The sequence below is a fragment of the Eschrichtius robustus genome, chromosome 8 (assembly GCF_028021215.1).
Source record: "Eschrichtius robustus isolate mEscRob2 chromosome 8, mEscRob2.pri, whole genome shotgun sequence".
Lineage (NCBI taxonomy): Eukaryota > Metazoa > Chordata > Mammalia > Artiodactyla > Eschrichtiidae > Eschrichtius > Eschrichtius robustus.
The window spans coordinates 115497611-115521462 of record NC_090831.1 but is presented as its reverse complement, the minus strand read 5'-3'; the positions used below and the strand labels follow the sequence as shown (position 1 = coordinate 115521462).

The window sequence follows — 23852 nt, the reverse complement described above, 5'->3', positions numbered from 1 at the left end:
AATTACAATGAGCTTCCACTTCACATCCACTGGGATAGCTAGAATGAAAAAGTCAGGTAACAACAACTGTTGGCAAGGATGTAGAAAAATTGAAACTCTTATACATTGCTAGTGGGAATATAAACTGGTGCAGCCACTCTGGAAAACAGTATGACCCAACAATTCCACTCCTAGGTATATACCCAAGAGAAATGAAAACATGTTCAAAACATGCCCAAAAACATGTATACAAATGTTTACAGCAGCATTATTCATGGTAGGAAGAAGGTGGAAACAACCCAAATAACCATCCTCTGACAACTGGAAAAATAAAATGTGGTATATCCATACAATGGAATATTATTTGGTCATAAAAATGAATGAAGTACTAAAACATGCTATAACATGATGAACTTTATAAACATTATGCTAAAGTAAAAGAAGCCAGTCATAAAAGATCACATATTATATGATTCCTTTTACAGGAAATATCCCAAACAGGCAAATCTATAGAGACAGAAAGTAGATTAAGTAGTTGTTTAGGGCTTGGTGAATGGGGGTTGATAGCTATAGGGTATGGAGTTTCTTTTTGAGGTAATGGAAATGTTCTAAAATTGACTGTGGTGTGAATTCCCTGGTGGTCCGGTGGATAGGACTCTGTGATTTCACTGCCGAGGCTGAGGGTTCGATCTCCCATCAGGGAACTAAGATCCCGCAAGCCTCATGGCACAGCCAAAAATAGAGGAAAAAAAAAAAAAGAAGTGTTTAAAAATAAATAAATAAAATTGTCCATGATGAAGATTGCACATAGTGGTGAATATACTAAAAACCACCGAATTGTATACTTTAAAAGGGTGAACTGTATGGTATGTTACATATATCTCAACAAAGCTGTTAAAACATAAAATTATAAATAGAAGATGTAGGTCATCTTATAATATGTTAGAGTGAAAATGACCTTTCTAAAAGCACGACAACATGATAGAAATCATGTAAGAAATACTCCTCATGAAACATCAATACGTGATTTTACGTTCAAATTTTCCGTGTCCTATATTAGGGTTTTGTCTTTTCAATCTAATTCATCAATCTTTGTCTTTCATTGAGAAGTCAAACCTTTTAAATGTAATTACAGATAAGCTGGATTTGAAAAAGGCAAAACAATAGGCTTTTAGAAGATAATATCAGAGAATATAATTTGGGCTAGGAAATCGTTTCTTAAACAAAATACAGAAGCACTAAACATAAAGAAGAAGATAAATTTGACTATGTTTCAGCCTATCAAATCTTTGATAATTGCTCAGTTCACTGAGAGTTTACTATGTATATGAAGGTAAGGACTTTGCATACATCACAGAAACCTACAATAATTCAGCACTATTATTTTGCATATTTTGCAGATAATGCTTAAGGAGGTTAAGTAGTTCACTGAAAGCCACATAGCTAGTAAGCTAGGACTGGAATATGGTCCATCTGATTTCAAAGCTCCTGCTCTTAATCACTACTGGAGCCCTCCCAGTTTGGGGGGATAAAAGTTCTTTATCCTCTGAAACCAGTGTTCTTCTTCCTTTTACCAGCATCCTATATTCACTGCTTCTATTTCTTCATCATCTACTTGTCATTCCTCTGCCATATCCTTTAGGACAGTTCTCAATCCAAGTGATTACTCAGTCACTCTTTATCTCCTTGCCACCTAGCTTCAACACCCAATAATAATGATACCCTAATCAGAGTAGGAAACCCCAGTCAGGAAACCCAATGGCTTTTTCTCAATCTGCATCTTTATTGACCTCTTTTGAACCTCCTCCTTCTTCTAATGTGATTCTCCCTTAATTTGTTAGTCATATTTTAAATTTCTCATTCAACCATTACTTAGCTGGCATCAACTTTGTGTGTGCATTGTGCCAGGTCCTGGGATACAAATGTCAAAGGACAGTCTCAACCCTCGATGAGCTTGTCTAGATTAAAGATAATTAAAGCAGGTTAATGAGGCCTTGTTCGGGTAGGATCCGCCACCATCTGGACCCTCAGGGCCCCAGTGCAGCTCAGGGCCATGGCTCTGTGCTGGCCCATGGCCGCTGGCCTCAACAAGGGCCACAAGGTGACTAATAATGTGAGCAAGCCGAGGCATAGCCACCGCCACGGGCGCCTCACCAAGTATACCAAGTGCGTGCGAGACATGATCCAAGAGGTATGCAGATTTGCCCCTTAAGAACGGCGGGCCACGGAGCTGCTCAAGGTCTCCAAGGACACGCGGGCCCTCAAGTTCATCAAGAAGAGGGTGGGGACACACTTCCATGCCAAAAGGAAGAGACAGGAGCTGAGTAATGTCCTGGCAGCCAGGAGGAAAGCAGCAGCCAAGAAGGACAGAGCTCCCTCCCCTCAGTGCATAATAAAACCTTTTCAGAAAAAAAAAGAAAATTGGGCAACTACCAAATAATAAGTATGATTTTATATATAGATATAAAATCATATATAATAGCTACATTATTACCAATTATTTATTGGTAAGATATAATAACCGTATTATTTGATTATACTTAAATAATCATGCTTATTATTTGTTAGCTATATTATTATGTATATATATAAATTAAGAGCAAGAGGAATGTACACCTAAGTTTGCAGTAAATTTTAGTGGTTAAGTCTATGGGCTTTAGAGTCAGGGTTTGAGACCTGAATTTCTCACTTGTTAGTTGTATAACCTTGGGTAAGGTGTTCAAAGTACTTTAAGAATTGAGTGAATCATTACAGATTATTTCATGTTTACTATAGAAGAGCAGAATGCTTTGGTGTCTGGGGAGAGAATGAACTATACAATATAGAGCCCATTATAAAAATTACTAGAGGAATTACTAGAGGCTTTTAAATGGCTTAATAAAATTATCATAAGTAATCACAAACTATATCCTCTTGCTTCCAAAAAAAAAAAGCTTCTTAGGGTACCTTTGACATAGTCATCTACTGCTGGAGAACACTATAAAGTCAACATGTAATCTACATGGACACAATTTCAAATGAAAAAGCATGCCTTTAGTGAATGGGAAGTGCAGTTTGGTATCCTGACTTGGATACCGTTAGACCTACAGCATATTGGTTAGCCATGCCACCCATACCAGACTCTGGAAAGAACATGTGCAGACAAAATGTAAACATTTAATAGGTTGGACCTTATACTAAAATTGGCAAAGTCCCCAAGACTGACTCAAGGTAGAAAGGCAAGAATACACTTCTCTTCTTTCACTTATTCTAAACAAAACTCTAATGAGATCAAATTGCAAATCCAGTTTACTATTAAACTGCTGATGCTGGGAACCAGCCAATTAGGCAGACTCCAGGGACTCTAGTTGAAATGAGTATTCCAAGAATGTATTTTATATAATATCAATATATAAAGGGACCGCTCCATTGCATACTAAGCAATTTAACTGATAGGCATTTCTTTTGCCACAACTGACCACCTTTATCGACATAAACCATGAAAAGTGAATCTGGGCATACGTTAAGGACGTGTTCGCCAACTGCCAGCTGCTAGACACTGTTTCACTCAGCAGTTGAATCTGCTGTTAGTGTAAAGTATGTTAATAGTGTTCCTTGCTATTACACAATAAATTTTGCTTTGATATACTAATTAATTTTCTGGTTTCAGTTTCTTTCCTTCCTCCCCCCTACTCTAGGGTGGTATGATGCCACTTACACTACTTTTTGGGCAAGGTGAGATTTTAAAATTTTGACACATGCAGAAATTTTACATTTAAATTTTGGTGGCTTCTGACGTCAACTAAAGTAATGTCCAAGGAAGCAATTTCTAAGCATGGCCCCCTCATAGGGTTAATCTAAAAATATCTGTACATAAAGTATATACAAATACATATACCTGAACCCGTATATAGATATAATATAGAACATGCTATCTATATATCTATTTATAGATCTATTTATGTCTATATGTATTGGGTTGGCCAAAAAGCTCGTTCAGAGTTTTCCATAAGATCTTACAGAAAAACCCAAATGAACTTTTTGGCCAACCCAATATATATATGTGTGTATGCATATGTGTGTGTGTGTGTGTGTGTGTGTGTGTGTGTGTGTGTGTGTGTGTGTGTGTGTGTGTGTGTGTATGTAGTTAAATAAAATGAGATCATAATGTATGGCCTCCTGTATACTCTGAGTTTCCTATAAAAAGAGAGCTATAACAACAAGGAAAAAAAATCACAAAAGAAAAAAAAAGAGAGCTATAACAGAATTTATCCACAGAATTGTCAGGGAAACTAAATAATGGATATAAAGTATTCTGCACAGTGCCTATAAGTTAACCAATTTCTAAGTATTTATAAAATGTCTACCACTATTGCCTCTTGGGGTAACCTTAAAGGAGACATTGAAGTATACCAAGCAGAGAAAGGCACTCCAGGAAATGAGAATGCTGTATGCAAAGCTATGGTAGTAGGAGAGTATGGGTGTGTGAAACAAATTCAATGGCTGGACTGGAGAGAACAAGACTAGAGGCAGGGAAATTATTTAAAGAATTACAATGAGAGATGAGGAATGCCTGAACTAGAGCAGTGGCAAAGGAGAAGAAGGGACAGATAAAAGAGATGTTCAGGACATAGAAGTGATAGGAACTGGTGGATAATAGATTGTGGATGAAGGAGAAGAGAGTGATGGATATCCTAGGTTTCTGATTACATGTTGATGACTTTGAGCCACAAACATATTTTAGAGAAAGAAGCAGAAGTGTTTGGTTTTAACATATTTAAGTTAACGTAAGGCATAGATAAAGATCATCTACAGTATTTCAGATACACATAGAGAATTCAGAAGTCAACATTCTTTTTAGAATATCTGGTAAATATAAATATTTATACAGTTGGGTTCTTGTAGAATCACATTGGCAATAACAAAGGGATATTAATCAAGAGTAACAGATAATAGTTTCATGAATAACCCAGGAAGTACAGGGTAATTCAAACTGGAATTAAGTAAATTAAGAACAAATTTCGGGACTTCCCTGGGGGTGCAGTGGTTAAGAATCCGCCTGCCAATGCGGGGGAAACGTGTTTGATCCCTGGTCCGGGAAGATCCCACATGCTGCGGAGCAACTAAGCCCGTGTGCCACAACTACTGAGCCCGCATGCCACAACTACTGAAGCCTGCGCACCTAGAGCCCATGCTCCACAACAAGAGAAGCCACCGCCATGAGAAGCCCGCGCACCGCAACGAAGAGTAGCCCCCACTCGCCGCAACTAGAGAGAGCCCGCGCACAGCAACAAAGACCCAATACAGCCAAAATAGAAATTAAAAAAAAAAAAAAAAAAAAAGAACAAATTTCATCACTACCTCAGCAGCTTTGCCATTGTAAAGGCGAAAATGATTACAGGCCTTAAGATTGAGTGCGATGGTACTATCAGGAATTTGCTGAAGATAAACAGCCAGAACTTCTTGAGACACATCATAGTAATCCAGCTTGTAGTAACACAGGGCCACATAAACATTGAGGGCAAGGTACTCCCTATTAGATGAAAGAATTAAGGATTAACAATTTAAGTCTACTTCACAGAAATGTTGTCAAACTACAGACCTTTTTAATGGCTCAAGTGGACAGCAAGGCAAAGAGGACATTTCTTCTTTTAAAGAAAAAAGAAGAATATAATCAGTGTAGCATCTTTCTTTTTGTATTTTAATATTTAAGTGTTTTGACATAAGCAGAGTAAAAGATGACAACTAGAGGAGAAAGGGAAAAGTTCAACTACTACCTATTCATGTTTAAAAAAACTAACAATCAGTAATAGAGTATAAACTCAAATAAGCAGAGAAGGCAAGTAGATTTGATGACTGAGAATGGGAATGGGTGGGAGACTGTGACAGTAAAGCAAAAGAAGGGAGAAGGGAAGTGGATGAGATATTTTTGGGATGCGGGAGAGAAGCCAAGTGGTCAGTGATAAAGTTGGAACATTAATCCTTCAGAATGATTTGTTTCTAATTTTGTCAGCAAGTTACCTACAGTGTAACTATAACACTGAAATTGATACACCTAGACCATGCATTTTCAACAGGTGTGATATCACCCCCAAAGGGGCAAAAATTGGTTCTTATGGAGAGGTGGAAAATCATACTCATTTTATATATAAAGCATAGATATACATACAGTACATAAACAGATATACAATATATCTATGGTATTGAAACTTCATGGGAGGGCAATTAAGGGGGGAAAAGTCTAAAAAGCCTCCTTGGAAGGTCAATAATGAAATAAAGGTGGAGAAACCCTGATCTAGACAATAAGGAGTTCTTAATCTCACCAGATTATTAGCTAAATAGATTTGAACACATGGTGATATTAGATCCAAAGGACACTAGGTCCTCAGCCAAACTAGGTACAGAAGAAAGTAACAAAATGAGATTTCAAGGAGGCATAAATGGACACAGACCTGTTATCTAGCAGTATTCGCTTATAAATATCAATAGCTTCTTGGTAGTGAGATCGCATATAGTGGATTGAGGCCAAACTGAGTTGATCTTCTGTGATATCCTGAAGATTCTGATGAAAGTTCATCAATTTCTTCTCATCATTAAACTAAAATTGTAAGAGAGCAAAAGACGTGTAAAGATTAACATTAGAGTACGGTTAGAGAAATCAACACCTACGTAATGGATATTTTAACTTCCCCTTCTCCTTCAGCCATTTGTCTCTGTTCTATTTCCCTTCAGCTCCTGGTGTTCTTTACCCCTCTTTCAGAGAAAGAATAAAAATAGTCTCTGGGGACTTCCCTGGCGGCGCAGTGGTTAAGAATCTGCCTGCCAATGCAGGGGACACGGGTTTGAGCCCTGGTCCAGGAAGATCCCACATGCCGTGGAGCAACTAAGCCTGTGTGCCATGTATGTGGAACCTAGAAAAATGGTACAGATGAGCCGGTTTGCAGGGCAGAAGTTGAGACACAGATGTAGAGAACAGACACACGGACACCAAGGGGGGAAAACTGCGGTGGGGTGGGGATGGTGGTGTGTTGAATTGGGCGATTGGGATTGACATGTATACACTGATGTGTATGAAGTTGATGACTAATAAGAACCTGCAGTATAAAAAAACAAACAAAACAACTAATACTAAACTTTCATTGGGTTATTTGTATGGAAATATGTTAATATAAATGTTTCAGACATTACATAAAATTTCTAAAAATCTTATATGTTCTGGTATAATGTTATAAGTCATAATCCTAGTTATTACTTTAAAATGTATATCTCAGAAATAACTAATTTTCTTGTCAACTGCATTATTATGAACTTTCATCAAATCTTTAACCGTGGTCATTTTTAAGTCTTTTGTCATTTACAGACAGTTCTGGGTGTACTCTGATGCTTTTGCAAATATGTTCCTATAAAAGGCTTTCATCTTCAAGAAATTCATGGAAAAGACTCTGACAAGTACAGGTTTCTGGTAACTGACTGTACTGCTGAACTGAATGAATAAGCATTTTCAGAACTCTAATGAAAAACTGATGAACTCATAAAAGTGCTAACAAAAGATCAAGATAAAAAAAAATTAATTACATGGGACTGAGTGAACTGATGAGGATGAGTATAATTTTTGTGACTTTCTGTTTGAATTAAAAAAAAAAAATCCCACAAGGACTCAGAGGCAAAGAATATACAAATCAAATTTCACTGCAAAGTAAAGGAGCTGTTACAGTGGAGGATTACTGGACTGAATGTCAATATTATGACATAGTATGAGTGTGTTTCGTGTTTGGTAATTGCAATCATTGTTGCTTTTGTTGTGGTCATCCATGTACAATGCTTGGTGTCAGTCTATTTATCTCTTGTAAAAATAAAATACAGTGTGTGTGTTTGGAAAAAAAAAAAAAAAAAAGCCTGTGTGCCACAACAACTGAGCCTACGCTCTAGAGTCCGCGAGCCACAACTACTGAAGCCCACGTGCCACAACTACTGAGCCCGCACGCCACAACTACTGAAGCCCGTGCACCTAGAGTCTGTGCTCCGCAACAAGAGAAGCCACCGCAATGAGAAGCCCACGCACCACAACGAAGAGCAGCGACTGCTCACTGCAACTAGAGAAAGCCCGCGTGCAGCAACGGAGACCCAACACAGCCAAATAAACAAATAAATAAACATTTTAAAAAATTTAAAAAAAAATAGTCTCTGGAGGCAGAGCCTTAACAATGGAAAGCCTTTAAGTTACAGCTCATATTAATTACTTGACACCCCTCTTCTTACCGTCTTTTTTTTTCTATTTCTTTCTTTATATCTTCTCCCTTTCCTTTTTTTCTCTGTCTCTATCATTTTTACATGCTGTTTATAAGAGAGACATTTAAAATAGGACACAGAAAGATAGAGAGTGAAAGGATGTGAAAAGATACAATAAGCAAACACTAACCAAAAGAGAGCTGGTGGAGCTACACAAATATGACAAAGTAGTCTTTACGTGAAGAGAGATTTTTGGAGATAAAGAGAGACATTTCATAATGATAAATGTTTCAATCCACTAGATGGACATAACAATTCTAAATCTGTACACACTTAATGATAGTCTGCAAAACATGTAAAGCAAAAATCGAAAGAACTAAACAGAGAGACAGATAATTATAGCATGAATTTTTTTTTTCCCCCCCCGCACTGCCCGGCTTGCAGGATCTAGCTCCCCCGCCAGGGACTGAACCCGTGCCCTTGGCAGCGAAAGAGCAGAGTCCCAACCACTGGACCAATAAGGAATTCCCAAAAATTTTAAATGCACCGAAAATAATTATTTTCAAATACTGCCTTTGGACAATTAGATAAACTTCCTGTAAAATAATTTAGCACTATCAATTAAAAGCTTTAAATTTTTATTGTTCATACTCAGTAACTCAATAAGTCCAATTTAGGATGTTAGACTCATATTTTTATAATTAAAATTAAAACCAATCTGGAAGTTAAATAACTAGAAGTGTTGAATGAATTGTGGCACATGCATATGATGGATTGTTATTAAAAAAAAGCCTGGTTGGGCTTCCCTGGTGGCGCAGTGGTTGAGAATCCGCCTGCCAATGCAGGGGACACGGGTTCGAGCCCTGGTCTGGGAAGATCCCATATGCCGCGGAGCCACTAGTCCCGTGAGCCACAATTACTGAGCCTGCGCATCTGGAGCCTGTGCTCCGCAACAAGAGAGGCCGCGATAATGAGAGGCCCGCGCACCGCGATGAAGAGTGGCCCCCACTTGCCGCAACTAGAGAAAGCCCTCGCACAGAAACGAAGACCCAACACAGCCATAAATAATAAATAAGTAAATTAAAAAAAAAAAAAAACCTCAGAAGTAACTATAATACAATAGGTTTCTAGTTAAAAAAAAAAAGAAAAAAAAAAAAAAAAGAAAGCCTGGTTTTTAAGACTAGTGACTCAGGGGTACACTTGTACTATAAAGATAAGTTTAAAACAAAAGCAGAATACAAAAATATATATTTAACATGAATCTCATTCTGCAAAACAAACAAAAATACAGATATGCATATAAAAATAATTATCCCAAAAGGAGATATGCCAAAAGGTTGAAATGCAGTTAGCTTTAAATATGGTAGATGTTATATCCTTTTATTGCATATTTATATTTTGCTTAATAGAATGTGTAATTTTATAATATGAAAAATGATTTTAAAAATCATTTTATGACATGATCAAAATTATTGCTATAAGGCAATTCTGAAAGGTATGTATTTATTTTCAGGAGTCAGGACAAGGTGTCTTTGATTCTGTTTCCTAAGAGACAATAAGATGGTGGAAACAAACTAATCTTAAATGACTACTGCTTAAGAAGAACTAAAACCTAACATTTCTGAATAAACAGAGTAAAAAACCATTAATGGGGGAGAAAGTCCTATAAAATTAACACCTGTATTCTACTTGTTCTAGAAATACCATTAACGAGACTTTCTACTTAAATTCTCTTTCACCCTTGTTGGTAACAAGAAGAAAGAAAGAGAAAAATATTAAAAATCAAAAAGTGTGAAGTCAATTATACGTCAATTAAAAAAAAGATATACTTAAAAAAATTTTTTTAATCTTAAAACATTAAAACAAAAAGTGTGAAATAGGAACGTAAATACCTTGTGAGCCAAGTGGAAGAGCAGGCGGTTTTGAAGTCGGCTTTTTGGAGCTGTGAAAAAAATCCAAGATACTTATTAAAGAACTCAATTGTCTATGGCACTTAGTCCCTTACAGGAGTGACATGAGACAGATAAATCTTCCCAAATCCTTACCTATTGGACCCTGCTACGTCCCTGCTATAATATATTAATGTATTATTTTAGTCTAGTCCTACTGCAGTAGCAGCAACATCGTCAAGAACTAGAAGGAAAATGCTCTAAGGTTCTGCTCTTGCCCACACTTCTTCCTTACTCTATGGTGGTAAAGCATAGCACGGCACTCCTCACAGGTCCAGTAGCAGCCCACCCTGTGTAGTTCACACACTGAACCAAACACTGGAAGCAAATGGTTATGGTCATCTCAGTACATGTAAGAATCCACTCTTCATTCAGCTGGTCTTCCAGTGTTCTTTGTCGATTCCTTCTGAAATCCCCTTTTCATAATTACAGTGCCATATTTTCCTAAATACTAGCCCAGTCTCCATTTCATAGATCTTCTGGCACGATAATCTACCATCTAAAACAGGGAGCCAAGCAAAAAGGTGAACACCTCTTAAGTTCCAGATCCCCTTTGTGCTCTTGGAGAATTTTCCTAATTCTAGACACTCAATCTTATATCTCTTTAGAGCAAAAAGTCATACTTCAATGTATAAAAAAGAAAAATATATGTGGAAAGAGAGATAGCTACCTTGATCACCTTACGTGTGCCTAACTGTTCTAGACACAGATAAAGTCTAGAAACATGAGATAAATAACTCAAAGGCCTTTATAACTAAATTAGGAAAATTAGAATTCCATGACTCTGAACTGGAATTCTATCTAAATATGTATATATCAGTTAATTCTCTAAGATTTCTACCCTGAAATACATTCTTCCCTAACATATTTCCTAACAAACATTCTTTTGCCCACTTTCTCTACTTTTCTTTGAATTTAATTTGATTCATACTCTAAGTATTCTTAATCTTTCCTCCCATAGTTCCCTTTTGCCCTACTCTATTTGCAAATTTGAGTCCAGTTCTCCTAAGATGACTGTCCTGGTAAGTAAAGCAAAAGGGAAGAAATCTGGATTCTTCAAGTTGGAATTACTTGGCTTCTCATTCAGAAGCAGGAAAAGAAGCTATAAAATGCACATTCATAACAGCTTGAACAACTATACCCAACTCCTACCAACAGCGTGAACTTCCTACCACAGTGGAGCCTAAGAAAGGCACCTTGCCCTTTTTCTTCTCTCATCCTTCTGCTTTTTGGCTTTAGCTTCTGAGGAGGTGGGAGGGTAAGCAGCACACAGATTAACTCTCTTTTTAAACATAAAGTTGCTAAGATCCAATATTCTTTGAAGAGTAAAGCTTTTTTTTTTTTTTTAGCTTTCTAATGTCACTTGATTTTTCCTCAATAGAAAAAGGAATTAAATAAGTTTTAAAATCTTCAAAATGACTCTTACTATTAGTGATGAACACCAGATATTAAAAGGGCCCATTTACCTTTAAATCCAGCTGCTTCAGCTTGTTTATACATTCCAAGAAAAAAGTAGGTACAGGCTAGGTTCACCCAGACTTCAGGATTGCAATTTTCCTCTTTTGTTGCATTTTCATATTCCTGAAACATACATTAAGCAGTGATCCCTTTCAGCAGTAATCAATGGGCCATTCCTTTATGTATAATGGAATAGGAGTTCTTACTGTGATTGGGCAACTTCACATTTAGGGACTTCTATATGCTCCTTACCTATTCTATACCTGTAATATTAAATACTGAAGCTAAGGCTCAATCCTACCCATGCAGGGCTGTTGTCCACATAACCTGACACTTGTTTTCTTTTTCCCCTTTTAATATTGATATGGGCTAACAAACTGCAGAAATGAAAAGCAACTATTTTCTTTTTGCTAACTTAAAAAGACATAAAAAAGATGCCTTATTAAAAATGCATAGGTTCAGTTAACTTAAAATCTGATAACCTTAATACCCTACAAATTTCATTTCATTCTATTTGTTCTCTGGCTTTTTTATTTGGCTTTACACTTTTAAAATTTGGTGTGTTCTTCTGTTTTTTTCCCCTGTTAAGGACAGTTTCTGAGATTCATTTTATTTTTAAAATAAAAATAAATTTTTATTTTATTTCATTTTATTTTTGGCTGCATTGGGCCTTCATTGCTGCGCGCGGGCTTTCTTTAGTTGCGGTGAGCGGGGGCTACTCTTCGTTGCAGTGTGCAGGCTTCTCATTGTGGTGGCTTCTCTTGTTGCGGAGCACGGGCTCTAGGCATACGGGCTTCAGCAGTTGTGGCACACGGGCTCTAGAGCGCAGGCTCAGTAGTTGTGGCACACGGGCTTAGCTGCTCCACGGCATGTGGGATCTTCCCGGACCAGGGATCAAACCCATGTTCCCTGCATTGGCAGGCAGACTCTTAACAACTGTGCCACCAGGGAAGTCCCTCCATAAACTCTTTTACTATTTATCAGTCTTCCCCAGATGCCTTTTTTCTTTCTTACTCTGTTTGGGTTACTCTCTTTTCTCCTATATCTTTCACATATACTACCAGCTCCTACTCTGCCCTTTTCACATCTTCACTTTTCCTTCACTGATTTTGCTGCTTTTGTTCATACCACTTCCTCATTACCTGATCTTGGATACTTTTCATTTTAGTAGTGCAGGTTCTTTTAATATCCTTAGATTACACTTTGAGAGTAAGAATATGTGGGAAAGTTCCAAACAATTTCATTTATGAATTAAAAATTATTTGACATAAGGCATCTAAAATTTTATCTAGATCCATAATTCCATAGATTGTTAATTACATTGCAGGTTTTACAATGACCAAGAAAAAAAACTTTCAAAGCTATACTTAAAAAATATAAAGATAATATAATCTTTCCTATGTCTAAAATTAACCACGCAAAATAATAATGAACTTCTTTTTGAGAAAAGAATCGTGAAATTTTTTATCAAAAGGGCTTATTTTTCTTCTCCTGAAGACTTCCTTAAGAAAGACTAATATTAATATATTGAACAATCTCATTAGTATATATTTAAAAGGAAAAAGTAAACAGACATAGATAAATATGCTTGAACATATATAGAAGATTTCTGAGGCAACACATCAAAAAAGAGCCAATGGTTACTTCTGTTAACAAAGAAATAGGATTGAGGAAAGCATACAGGGTGATTTTTTTTCCTTTTTCCTTTGTTCCCTTCTATATTGTTTGAATTTTACCATGAGTGTGTATTATTATAATACAAAGCTTAAAAACTTTTCAAAACCCTTCTGTTATAAAAAAAAAGTTTCTTTAAACTAACCTCCAAAGCTCTCTTGTAGTCACCCAGATGAAAAGCACAGTATCCAATCCACAAATTAGTGTCCTCTTCTTGTTCCCCAACATGACGTTTGAACTTTACGTTAAAATTTCATGAAAAAAAAAATCATGAATACTTTGAATAGTACACTCCCTGTTAAACACTGCTATGTTAAGTTATTAATGAACAATAGGAAAAACACTGCTATGTTATTAATGAACAATAGGAAAAACACTGCTATGTTAAGTTATTAATGAACAATAGGAAATCACAAGTTATAGAAGCAAGATAATCTCAGTTTAATTAAACTGATACCTACAGAACTCAGCACAATTACCTTTACCTCAGATATTTCACAACTGTTTTTCTGTGTTTACTGACACCCTATTCCAGAAAGTATTTAAGAGTTATCCTCATAACAATTCTGGGTGATATATAAGGAACATAAGAATTATGTGAAATATTTAATGCCAAATAACTGAAAGTCAGTGAAATTAAGCGATGGACTCAAGGCCACACACAGCCAGTAGGTGTGGTGGCAGGGACCACCGTAGCCCATGGACTCCAAAGCCCATGTTTTCACCCCTCCATGCTCTACCCCGCATTCATCTTCACACTTCAAACCTGTCCCGTGAGCACACACGTATATTTATTCATAGGTTATAACCTTTCACTGAGGACAAGCCATTAAATCATTCTATTACCAGGGCCTGCAAGAATTACAGATGTTTAGAAGACCACCTAATCATTTATGTCCATTGTGAAAAAATACTCATGAATTCATCAGCCAATGAAAGAAAAATCCTGTTTTGGAGGAAAGGAGTGAGACCTTGAAGGAGGAGTCTGGACGACCATGGCAAGGTGAGATTTTTTTTTTTCACTCTATAGGAAGGAAATCTAAAAAAGAGTGGATATATATATACATATAACTGATTCACTTTGCTATACAGCAGAAACTAACACAACACTGTAAAGCAACTATACTCCAATAAAAATTAATTAAAAATTAAAATTAATTAAAAATTTTAAAAAAACAGATGATTGTTACAAAACCTCAGGTGCCTCGACCATTACAAGATGAAGACATCTGTTGATACTTTCTTGTCTGAATAAGAACTTACTCCTGTAGCTAACTCCATAATATTAGAAATTCTCCTCTCACCAAATACTGTGAATTTGAGTACAGTGCCTTAAGTCTGAAGAAATTCTTATTTGAGGTCTCCCTGAATTTGCCCCAGGAATTCCCTGGAGCCACAGGAGAGCTCACGAGACTTCCTCATCCTAAACCGCGGTAGTTCCCATTCCCATCCATCAAGGCACTTTGGCTACCTAAGAATGAAAGCGTAGCGCAGAACCTCCCTGACAACTTACAGGCAGCATGGGATTACACAATAAGGAAAGTGTGGTCACTGCCTCAAAGAAAAGAGAGAAGAGAAAAAGAGACTGACAAAAATTACACATGTATCTACCACTCAGTCCACTGATTTACAGAGCTAGATGGTCCTTCCAAATCAACTCCCCCACTTTAAAGATGAGAAAGCTGATGCCAGAAAAGTTAAGCAATGTGCTCAATACCAGAGCACTAGCAAGAAACACAGGACTATACGTGAAAGACTGAGAAAGATATATAAAGCTAATTAAAACACTTATTGCTGATAGAGTAATATGGCTGTTGTAGTGCTTTAGAGAAATGATTATGGAACAACACAACCAGGCTTGCTGTCAAAACTCTTCATCTCTTCATTCTTTGGTGTACCCCTTCATTCTTCTATAACATATGCTTCCCAGAAAGCCGTTTCCCAAAGTGCAGCATCTTTGGAACATCTACATCAGAAGCACTTAGGCTACTTGTCCAAAATACAGGTTCCTGGGAACCACTGTAGGCTGATTCTGTAAAGAATCAGAATCCCTAGGGCAGGAGTCCAGGAATGTACATTTTAATAAGTATCCTAATTCTGATGCATAGTAAAAGTCGAGAACTACTGCCACAGAGATTTGAAATATCTTCTGAAGATACAGTATTTTTAGACAATAAGCATGAAACATGGTAGAATTATTTAAATTTGATCAGAATGTTATAACATACAATAGGAACAAACCATAAATTGGCCTGGGGGTGGAATGAACAATATGTGAACTGACACTGTATTAAATGTCCTCCTACATTTTTAGGCTGGATTCATCATCAGTGGGACTAGATATAATTAAAAGTGTCCCTCGAGAAATAAGTCTATCGTTTTAGTTCACCTTTAATCAGGTTTATAGTTAACTTGGAATCTGGAATCTGTGCCTGACAAGATTTACAGAAAGTCCCAGAATGCACCCACCTGTTCCAACAGCATAGCAACCAGCATTCACCCATGCATTCCTCTATATTCTGGTTATTCACCTCCTAAGAAGCAACCTTCTTTGGACATTACCTCCAACAGGGTAATAGCTCCAGTGAAATCTCTTTGTGAAAGTAGCTCCTCTAGTTTTGGAATCTTCCTACCTTTCTTCTTTCTTTTGTCAGTATGCGGTAGGTCCCTGCCTACAGCAGGTTTGGCCCTTGAAAGCATCTGTGAAAGAAACAAGAAAGATAGCTGTATGATCCCATTCCGATGGTCAATATTAAACTGAGAGTGACGGCTCCAGGATTTATAAGTCAAATCCTTAACAACGAACCCCAGGTAAGCGTATTCAAATTCTTTCTGTAACCTGTTATTTTACTAAAAGGGCCATCACCCTGTGTTTGAGCTAACGAAACTGCTACTCCCTTGTTCTTTATCTCCCCCAATTAGAGTGAGGTAAGAGATGCTTTCGCGCAGCTGCTGTCATCTCAGCCTTCCCTTGGTCCGCTTTCCATCCCACGCGCAGCTCAGGAGCGGGGAAATGGAGAAGCAGGAGGGAAGAAAGCAACCATGTATTTACAACTGCATCCCTGTCCCCCGTGGGAACACGGGGAGGGCACAGACATCATCCTCTGCTGACAATCCTCGACTTAACCCAGAAGTATGTCTGGAACCTCTAATCTCCAGTCCCAGGACCTACTCAAAGTTCTCCCTCACTGTTCAAAGCCACTAACCATCTTGGCGTCAGTCCTATGAATCCCTTCTGCAGACAAACAGCAGAAGGCCGGGCCTCAGCGCACCTCGGCATCCACAAAGCTCGCTCGGTCTCCACGGCAACCCCGCCGGGGGACTGGTCCGTGCCGGAGTAGCGCTCGCCGGACAACCGGTGCCCTCCACGTCTTGGTTCCCTTAGGCTTTCACCGCTGCAGGAGTGAAAGTTTCTCCGGAGGCGAGCGTTGTTCTCTGTGCTGAGAGCGAGAGTTTGACTCTATCTCTGTGAGTTTACTTTAGGAAAAAGCGAATTAGAATGGCATTGTTTTTCAAATACAAGTTTCCCGGGAAAGTAATTTTCAAGGACCACTTCCGATTTGGACGGCGTTGGGCTCCTGAGCAACACGGGGCGCTGACTGGCACGTGATCGCCGTCTCCTGTGCCGTGCCGGAAAGCTTAGAAAAAAATTTCTGCCAAACCGAGGAAGCCGATGTTTGGAGGCGGGAGTTCACCAGAATACGGTTTCTTATTTCCATAGATAAAGCTACCCTTGTGATGTGACGTTATATTGCGATTCGACGTTATATTGTGATTCCTGCTCATAGAATTTAGAATAGAACCTCTGATTTGTTAGAAATAGGGAAACCCAAGATGGAGTCACAGTGGCCAGTGTGGCACCCATCTTGATTGTTTCTAAAGATCTGATGTAAGATTTGGAATATGTAAATTAAGATAACTGGAGTGTGAAGTCAAATAAGTAAATTGATTTTTTTTTTTTTTTTTTTTGGTGGTGGGGGTTGGCTGTGTCACAGGGCTTGTGGGATCTTAGTTACCCAACCAGGGATCAAACTCGGGCCCTCTTCAGTGAAAGCCTGGAGTTCTAACGGCTGGAACACCAGGGTCCAGTAATTGTTTTTAAAGGTGTGCGGAAAGACTTAAAGAAAGATGCATAGCATGAGTTGTGCGTTTAAGTTTTATTCGGGATCTTTCTGAGGACTAAAGCCCGGGAGACAGCCACTCAGTAAACTGTGGCAACTACTCGGTAGAGGTAGGGGAGAAGCCAGTTTATACATGATTTTTGGCCAGGGAATACCTGAAGTCAAGCATATATCTTGGTAAGATTACTACTAATCATAAAGAACAGATGTCTCCAGTTAATCTTTTCAGCTTTTCTATGTATGGGAACATGCAAGAATCTAGGGTCATTAAAATTCTTCCTGAGATATACATCTAACTATCTGTGGGACCTGCGTTATTTGTGTGCATCCAAAGCACAGATACCTCATTCTGTTTTCGCCTTGAATTCCCCTAAGAGTCCTACTGTCAGTCAGCAACTGCGGTGGGTTACAACTGAACTCTTGTGGAAATGGGTGGTGAGCAATGCTCTTTGTCTTAGTGATCCTAATTTTTCGGGGTCCACACCTGTATGTTGACTTTAAAAAATGCACAACGTAAAGTTGACAGTTATATTTTATTTGGGGAACCTTACTAAGGACTATAGCCCGGGAATTAGCTTCTCAGATCGCTCTGAAGAACTGTTCCAAAGAGGTAAGTGAGGAGCCAGGATATATAGGAGTTTTTGCTGAGGAAAAAAAAAAAATGTAGTCAAACTTCAAAAGATTACTGCTAATTACGAAAAACAGACATCTCAAGTAAAAGGTTTTAATGCTTTTCTATGTATGGGAAGATGCAAGTGTCTGGGCTCATTGAAATTATTCCTTTGATATGCATCTTAACTATCTAGGGCCAGTATCCTCTTTTTCTCCACCCTGAATTCCCCTCAGGATGCACTCTCAGGGCAGCTGCAGTGACTGTTGGCTTGATGGCAGACAGCATTTTTTGTTTACTGAAATGGCAGGCAACATTTTTTTGTCCACAGGTAAGGCTCCTTGCTGCTGGGGTTGTAACTGTTGCACCCTAGGGATTGTACCTCACAAAAGACAGGGTCTGAGTGCGGTTGCTGGAGAAGGGTCTCGACGGACTGCATGCGCTACGCTCTCTGGAGACTGTCCGTGTCAGAAGCTGCCGGAGTAGAAGGTGATTGCTGAGAAAAGCCAGCGCCACACTGGTTGCCGCTGCCTACATCTAGAACCCGTGCCTGCCATTTGCGTTGAGGATGCCTCCCTTCCCCTGTCTCTCTTCAGAGTGGTTCCTTAAACCCTTTATTTTCTTTACTATTGGGTGTGACTAATTTGAGTGTGTTGAGTGCAATAAGCCAAGTGATTTGAGCCTCTTATACAATTGGCTCATGGCATGTTTTACAACTTCTCAATCCCACCATTCTTCCCTGGCCTTGTTGCTTTGGCTTGTGGCCAACACCCACACACAGTAAGGAACTATAATATGTGCTGGGTGGATGACTTAGTTTATCTATCTTAATCCTGAACCCAGTTAACACAGATGCAAGGGTAGTCTAAAATCACCGAATCATGGAATATTAGAACTGGAAGGGACCTTTAAAGGACATCTAGTCCAACCCTCAGAATTAACAGACTAAGGAACTAACATCTGGAGAAGTGAAGTAATTCTCCCAAGTGTATAGATAGTTGTGTTATAGTCGAATTACATTACATACCCCCTGAATAGCCCTGTAGAGACTCAGGTGTACCATAAGCTCATAGAAGGCAGGTATGACTTCTTAGATTCTTTTTCATCCTCCTTGCACTCTAGCTCCTTTCCCCGCCCCTCACCCTCACCCCCAATCACTTGGAGAGTAAATGAGTGACTGCATATCTTCATTGCCTGATATATACACTTTTGTATACATACAAACATGGATAAAGACACATACCACAGGCACATGCATAGTTTCCCCTCCATCCCCCACCCTCTGGGAACCACTAACCCATCTTCTCTCCATATGGATTTGCCTATTCTGGATATTTCATATAAATGAAACCATACAAAGAGAGGTCCACATACCGTATGTCTAAATACTGAAAAATTTAAAATCAGCCTAGCAAACTGTTAAAATGTTTTATCCTCTTGCCTTGACAAATACACCATCACGAAGAGGGTCACGTTCCAATTTAGAATTCTCAGACTTCTTGGAATTCTGTTGGGGGAGGTGGCAGTGTGGAGAGAGCTACCCTCAGTGTTCACTCAGCCCACGCGCTTCTCTTCTCAGCCCATCTCTTCTCTTCTCTTCTCCTCTCCATCCTGCACCCTGGTGGGCTCTGCATGTGCGTGGCCACCCAGCCCCCAAGTGCCAGGGTAGTCACCCGCTCTCCTGTGAGCAGTCACCCCCAATAGCCCTAAAGGGAGGACACACGCTGGGAAGAGACGGGCTCAGGTATGGAAACAGGCTTGGGGTGGTATGGGCAGGGAATTCCGAGTCCTAGGCACCATAGTGTGGTGCGGAGGGCTGCAGGAACCCCTCAGCTCCATTGCCTCTTCACACCTGGTGCAGGGTGCAGTCAGGGCACAGAGCCCAGGGCAGGGACCCCTCTCGCCAAGGTCTAAGGGCATTGTTGCTTATTATGCTGTAAACAACCTTGTTGATCTTGCTAAATCCATTGAAATGATCTCCGATTTCCAGTAGTTTGTGATATTGCCTTAAACCTCTAAATCCCTGTAGAAGCTGTTTGAACTGTAGCTGTAATTATGAAGGGCAGAATATGGCATTGAGTGTACTTGAGAAGAAGCTATTATTCCCAGCTATAGCTCTAAGAATCTAATGTGTTATGAAACATGTAATAACATAGACACACAAAAGCTGGTTGCATGGGTAAGAGACAAAGTTGGAATTTGCAACTTTATTGCAGTTGCAATAGAACAGCAGTTTCTGAAGAATTGTAAAAATGACCCAGATTGTGATGATGGTTGTATGCCTATGTAAATTTACTGAAAAACATTGAATTGTATACTTAAAACAGCTGAATTTTATGATATGTGAATTGCATCTTGCTAAATCTGTGTTTTTTGGGGGGGTTGTTTTTTAAGGTGGTCCCCATCTGAGCTTGGAGTGATGTTCTGGAGTCCCCGTTGCTCCAATTTAGCCCTGATGCACAGTGATACTGACTGCCGGTCCTTGGAAACCACCTGTCAATCACCAGGGCCATGACTTGCTAAGGGAATATGAAAGACTGTAAGAAGTTTTGGCATTTCTTGTTCGGGTGGATTTTCCTTAAGGAAAAGTCTCATGAAAAGAAGAATCCTCAACATTTCTGCTGTAGAACCACAGCAACTCTATTCATTAGCTCTCTTGAGTGCTATTAGGTTTTTTTTTTTCTTTTGTTCACTAGTTTCACAAAGATTCTACCTTACCATCAAAAAGAATGTTTTAAAAACCAAATTTTATCCCACTCCCTCGCAGTGAGTTATGGGCTCATGGGGAAAGGATCCCCCACTTTTGACTGTTCTAAGAAAGAGCAAGAAATACTCTTGGATTAAGCATTTGAAAAAATACTCCTGGCACTTCCCTGGTGGTCCAGTGGGTAAGACTCTGCACTCCCAATGCAGGGGGCCCGGGTTCGATCCGTGGTCGGGGAGCTAGATCCTGCATGCATGCCTCAACTAAGAGTTCGCATGCCGCAACTAAGACCCAGTGCAGCCAAAATAAATAGATATTTAAAAAAACACTCAAAGAAATACATTTTTCAATCATTTTAAAATAACATTTTTTCTCATTACAAAAGTACTACATATTCACCCTGGAAAGTTTGGAAGATGCTGAGAATTAAAATGAAAATGTAAATTATCTATAAATTTATAACCACCTATTAACACCTGTTAACATTTTGCCTTTTAAAAAGTGATTTAACCTACTACTAAAGGATAATGTAATCATAGCTGAACTACTAATAAATTGGAGAACTATGTAATAAGAAATCTATAGGTGATAATTGTTGAAGCTAGGTGATGGGTACGTGAGTGCTTATTATACCATTCTATTTTTATATAGAAATTTTCCATAATCCAAAAATAAAAAAGAGGTATCTATTTGAAAACTCCCAAATTTTTCTGTATGGCCAAATTTTTAACTGAAATGAATTAAAAACATAGGAGTCAATATTTATTTCAATATAAAAGGTAACTTGCATTTATCCTACTTAAAACTAAGTCTATGTGAGGATACTGAGCAAACGAATTTTCAACTTCTGATTGCTAACGTAATTGTTTATTTGGTGAAAAGATAATTGGAAAATCAGAAAGCAATATAGACATCATAACATGTACACAGGAAAAATACCAGGTGTTGCAATCCCATGATCCCTAAAAGAAGAAACTCCCTGTGTCATCCAGCTGCTGAGGTGTGGATCCTCGGAAGGTCCGTTTTAGTTCATCCCCTAGTGCTGAAGGCAGCTGCTAGCAAGAGCTGAAGGTGACATAGAGTTGTGTGCTTTGAAGTCAGCAAGACCTGAATTTGAATCCTGCCTCCCCTCCTCCTACTGGTGTGAGCGGGTTACTTAACTTCTCTGAGGTGAAATAGAGGTACTGTAGATAGAGATACTAAAACCCACCTCACTGATTTGTTTAAGATTCACCTGAGATCATTTATAAGTGAAAGGTGGTATAACGTAATGGTTAAGCCTGTAGCTTCAGGAGATAGACTGCCTGGGTTCAGTTCTTGGCTCTAGTACTTGCTTTAGCTGTGTGACCTGGGCAAATCACTTAACCTCTCTGGGCTTCAGTTTTCTCACCTGTAAATGGAAGATGATAATAATAGTTCTTACCTCCTACGTCCATTGGTTGTGAAAGTTAAACAAATTATACACAGAAAGCATTTAGAACAGTGCTGGGCACATGGTCAATGCTATTACATGTGCTTCCGTCTTCATATTATTTTTTTATTGAGATATAATTTACATGCCATAAAATTCACTACTTTAAAGTGTACAATTTAATGGGGCTTTTGTATGTTCACGAGAATGTGCGTCACCATTATCTAATTTTAGAACGTTTTCGTTACCTCCAAAAGAAACGTGTACCTGTTAGCAGTCACTCCCTATTCACTCTTTTCCTGGGCTCCTGACAACCATCAGTCTATTTTCTGTCTCTGTGGATTTGCCTATTCTGGACATTTCATATAAATGGAATCATACAGTATATGACCCTTTGTCTTTGCCTTCTTGCACTTATCATAACGTTTTCCAGGCTCATTCACATTATAGGATATACTAGTAGTTCATTCCTTCTGATGGCTGAATAATGTTCCATGGTATGAATGCCACATTTGTTTAAGTTTTCATATTATTTAAAGCACTTAACACATAGTAAATGCTTAGGGCCTGGTGGTCTTGTCAGCATCCCACCGAGTGCCAGAGGGTTCAGGGCACAGCCCCAGTCCTGTTCTATCCCAAGGGGAATAGTACTCAAGGAAGAAGCCCAAGCCATGAAAGGCCGCCCTGATGCAGCCTGCTGTGGGCCTCTCTCTGCCTGCCATGCCCAGCCATGTCCTGACCTTCCATAAAGTGGTCTCAGAAATCATGAGTTCCCTGTTGTCTCTCCCAGTCACACACAACCTGATAACCTGTTGTAATTCCCACTCCCTCTCATCTGCTCGCTTCACTTAATCTGTTCTTTTATTCCTCCTCTGGACCTGATTACCTCCCCGGTTTCCTTACACAGTCCACATTACTTTGTGTTTTGGACCTTTGTTACTTTGTGTATTTGGGGATGTTGTATTAATTATCCATTGCTGCATAACAATTTACCCCCAAGCTTAATAGCTTAAAGCAATCAATATTCTTATCTCCCATGGTTACTGAGTAGCTCCCATACTACTGAGTAGCTTAGGTGGGTGGCTCTGGCTCAGAGTCTCTCCCAAGGTTCAAGTCGAGCTGTCAGCTGTGGGGATCTAGTCATTGGACCTCTTGGCTGGAGCTGAAGGATCCCATTCCAAGGGGCTCATCCACATGCTTGGCAAGGTAGTGCTAGTTGTGGACAGGAGGCGTTTGTTACCTGTCATATGGGCCTTTCCATAGGGCCTCTTGAGGGTCCACACAACATATCAGCTGGCTTCCCTACAGTGAGTGATAAAAGAGTGAACAAGGAAGTCACAATGTTTTTTATGACCTAGCTTCGAAACTCACGCTGTCATTGCTGTCATATCCCACTGATTACAGAGATCAGTCATATGCATTGTGGGAGGGCACTATACAAGGGTGTAAATATCAGGAGGTGGGACTTGCTGGCTGCCACGTCAAGCCATTGTCTGCATGCCTGTGGCCTGTGCCTTCAGACGAGTGTTATCAAAAGGTCTGCAGCCTGAAGTTCCTCATTTTAACACCACCAAAGCAAAGTCTAAATTCATCCTCAAAGAGGGAAATGACCCTTCTTACTCTGAAGTCAACCCCTCCACCTGTATACTCCAGCTCCATCCCGTCCCAGTTCTCTTCCTCCCAGGGAGCCTTGCTGCTGCCAAGTTCAACGTAGGAAAACCCCGCCTGCCTGCTCCCC

At 39.1% G+C, this 23852-nt stretch overlaps 1 protein-coding gene, 1 long non-coding RNA gene and 1 pseudogene across 4 annotated transcripts in view; 2 read left to right on the top strand and 1 right to left on the bottom strand.

Annotated features, from left to right (window-relative positions):
- The window catches only part of IFT56 (intraflagellar transport 56), a 37828-nt gene extending 21250 nt beyond the window's left edge, over positions 1-16578 (bottom strand). Inside the window, exons 1-7 of one of the 3 annotated variants that reach the window (XM_068549541.1) lie at positions 16475-16578; positions 15831-15968; positions 13414-13506; positions 11603-11717; positions 10080-10129; positions 6411-6556; positions 5320-5491 (exon numbers count right to left, since the gene is read on the bottom strand). In XM_068549541.1, coding sequence (XP_068405642.1) covers positions 5320-5491; positions 6411-6556; positions 10080-10129; positions 11603-11717; positions 13414-13506; positions 15831-15968; positions 16475-16477 — 717 coding nt within the window. In that variant the 5' untranslated portion in view covers positions 16478-16578. The other 2 variants (XM_068549543.1, XM_068549542.1) reach the window with 2 other exon arrangements.
- Positions 2033-2419, top strand: LOC137768726 (large ribosomal subunit protein eL36 pseudogene; annotated as a pseudogene).
- A 294-nt stretch (positions 16579-16872) lies between the features above and the next one.
- On the top strand, positions 16873-21379 carry LOC137768581 (uncharacterized). Its single transcript, XR_011074767.1, has 3 exons — positions 16873-17157; positions 18331-18488; positions 20394-21379. It is a non-coding gene; the product is annotated as an uncharacterized lncRNA (long non-coding RNA).
- The last annotated feature ends 2473 nt before the right edge of the window (positions 21380-23852 follow it).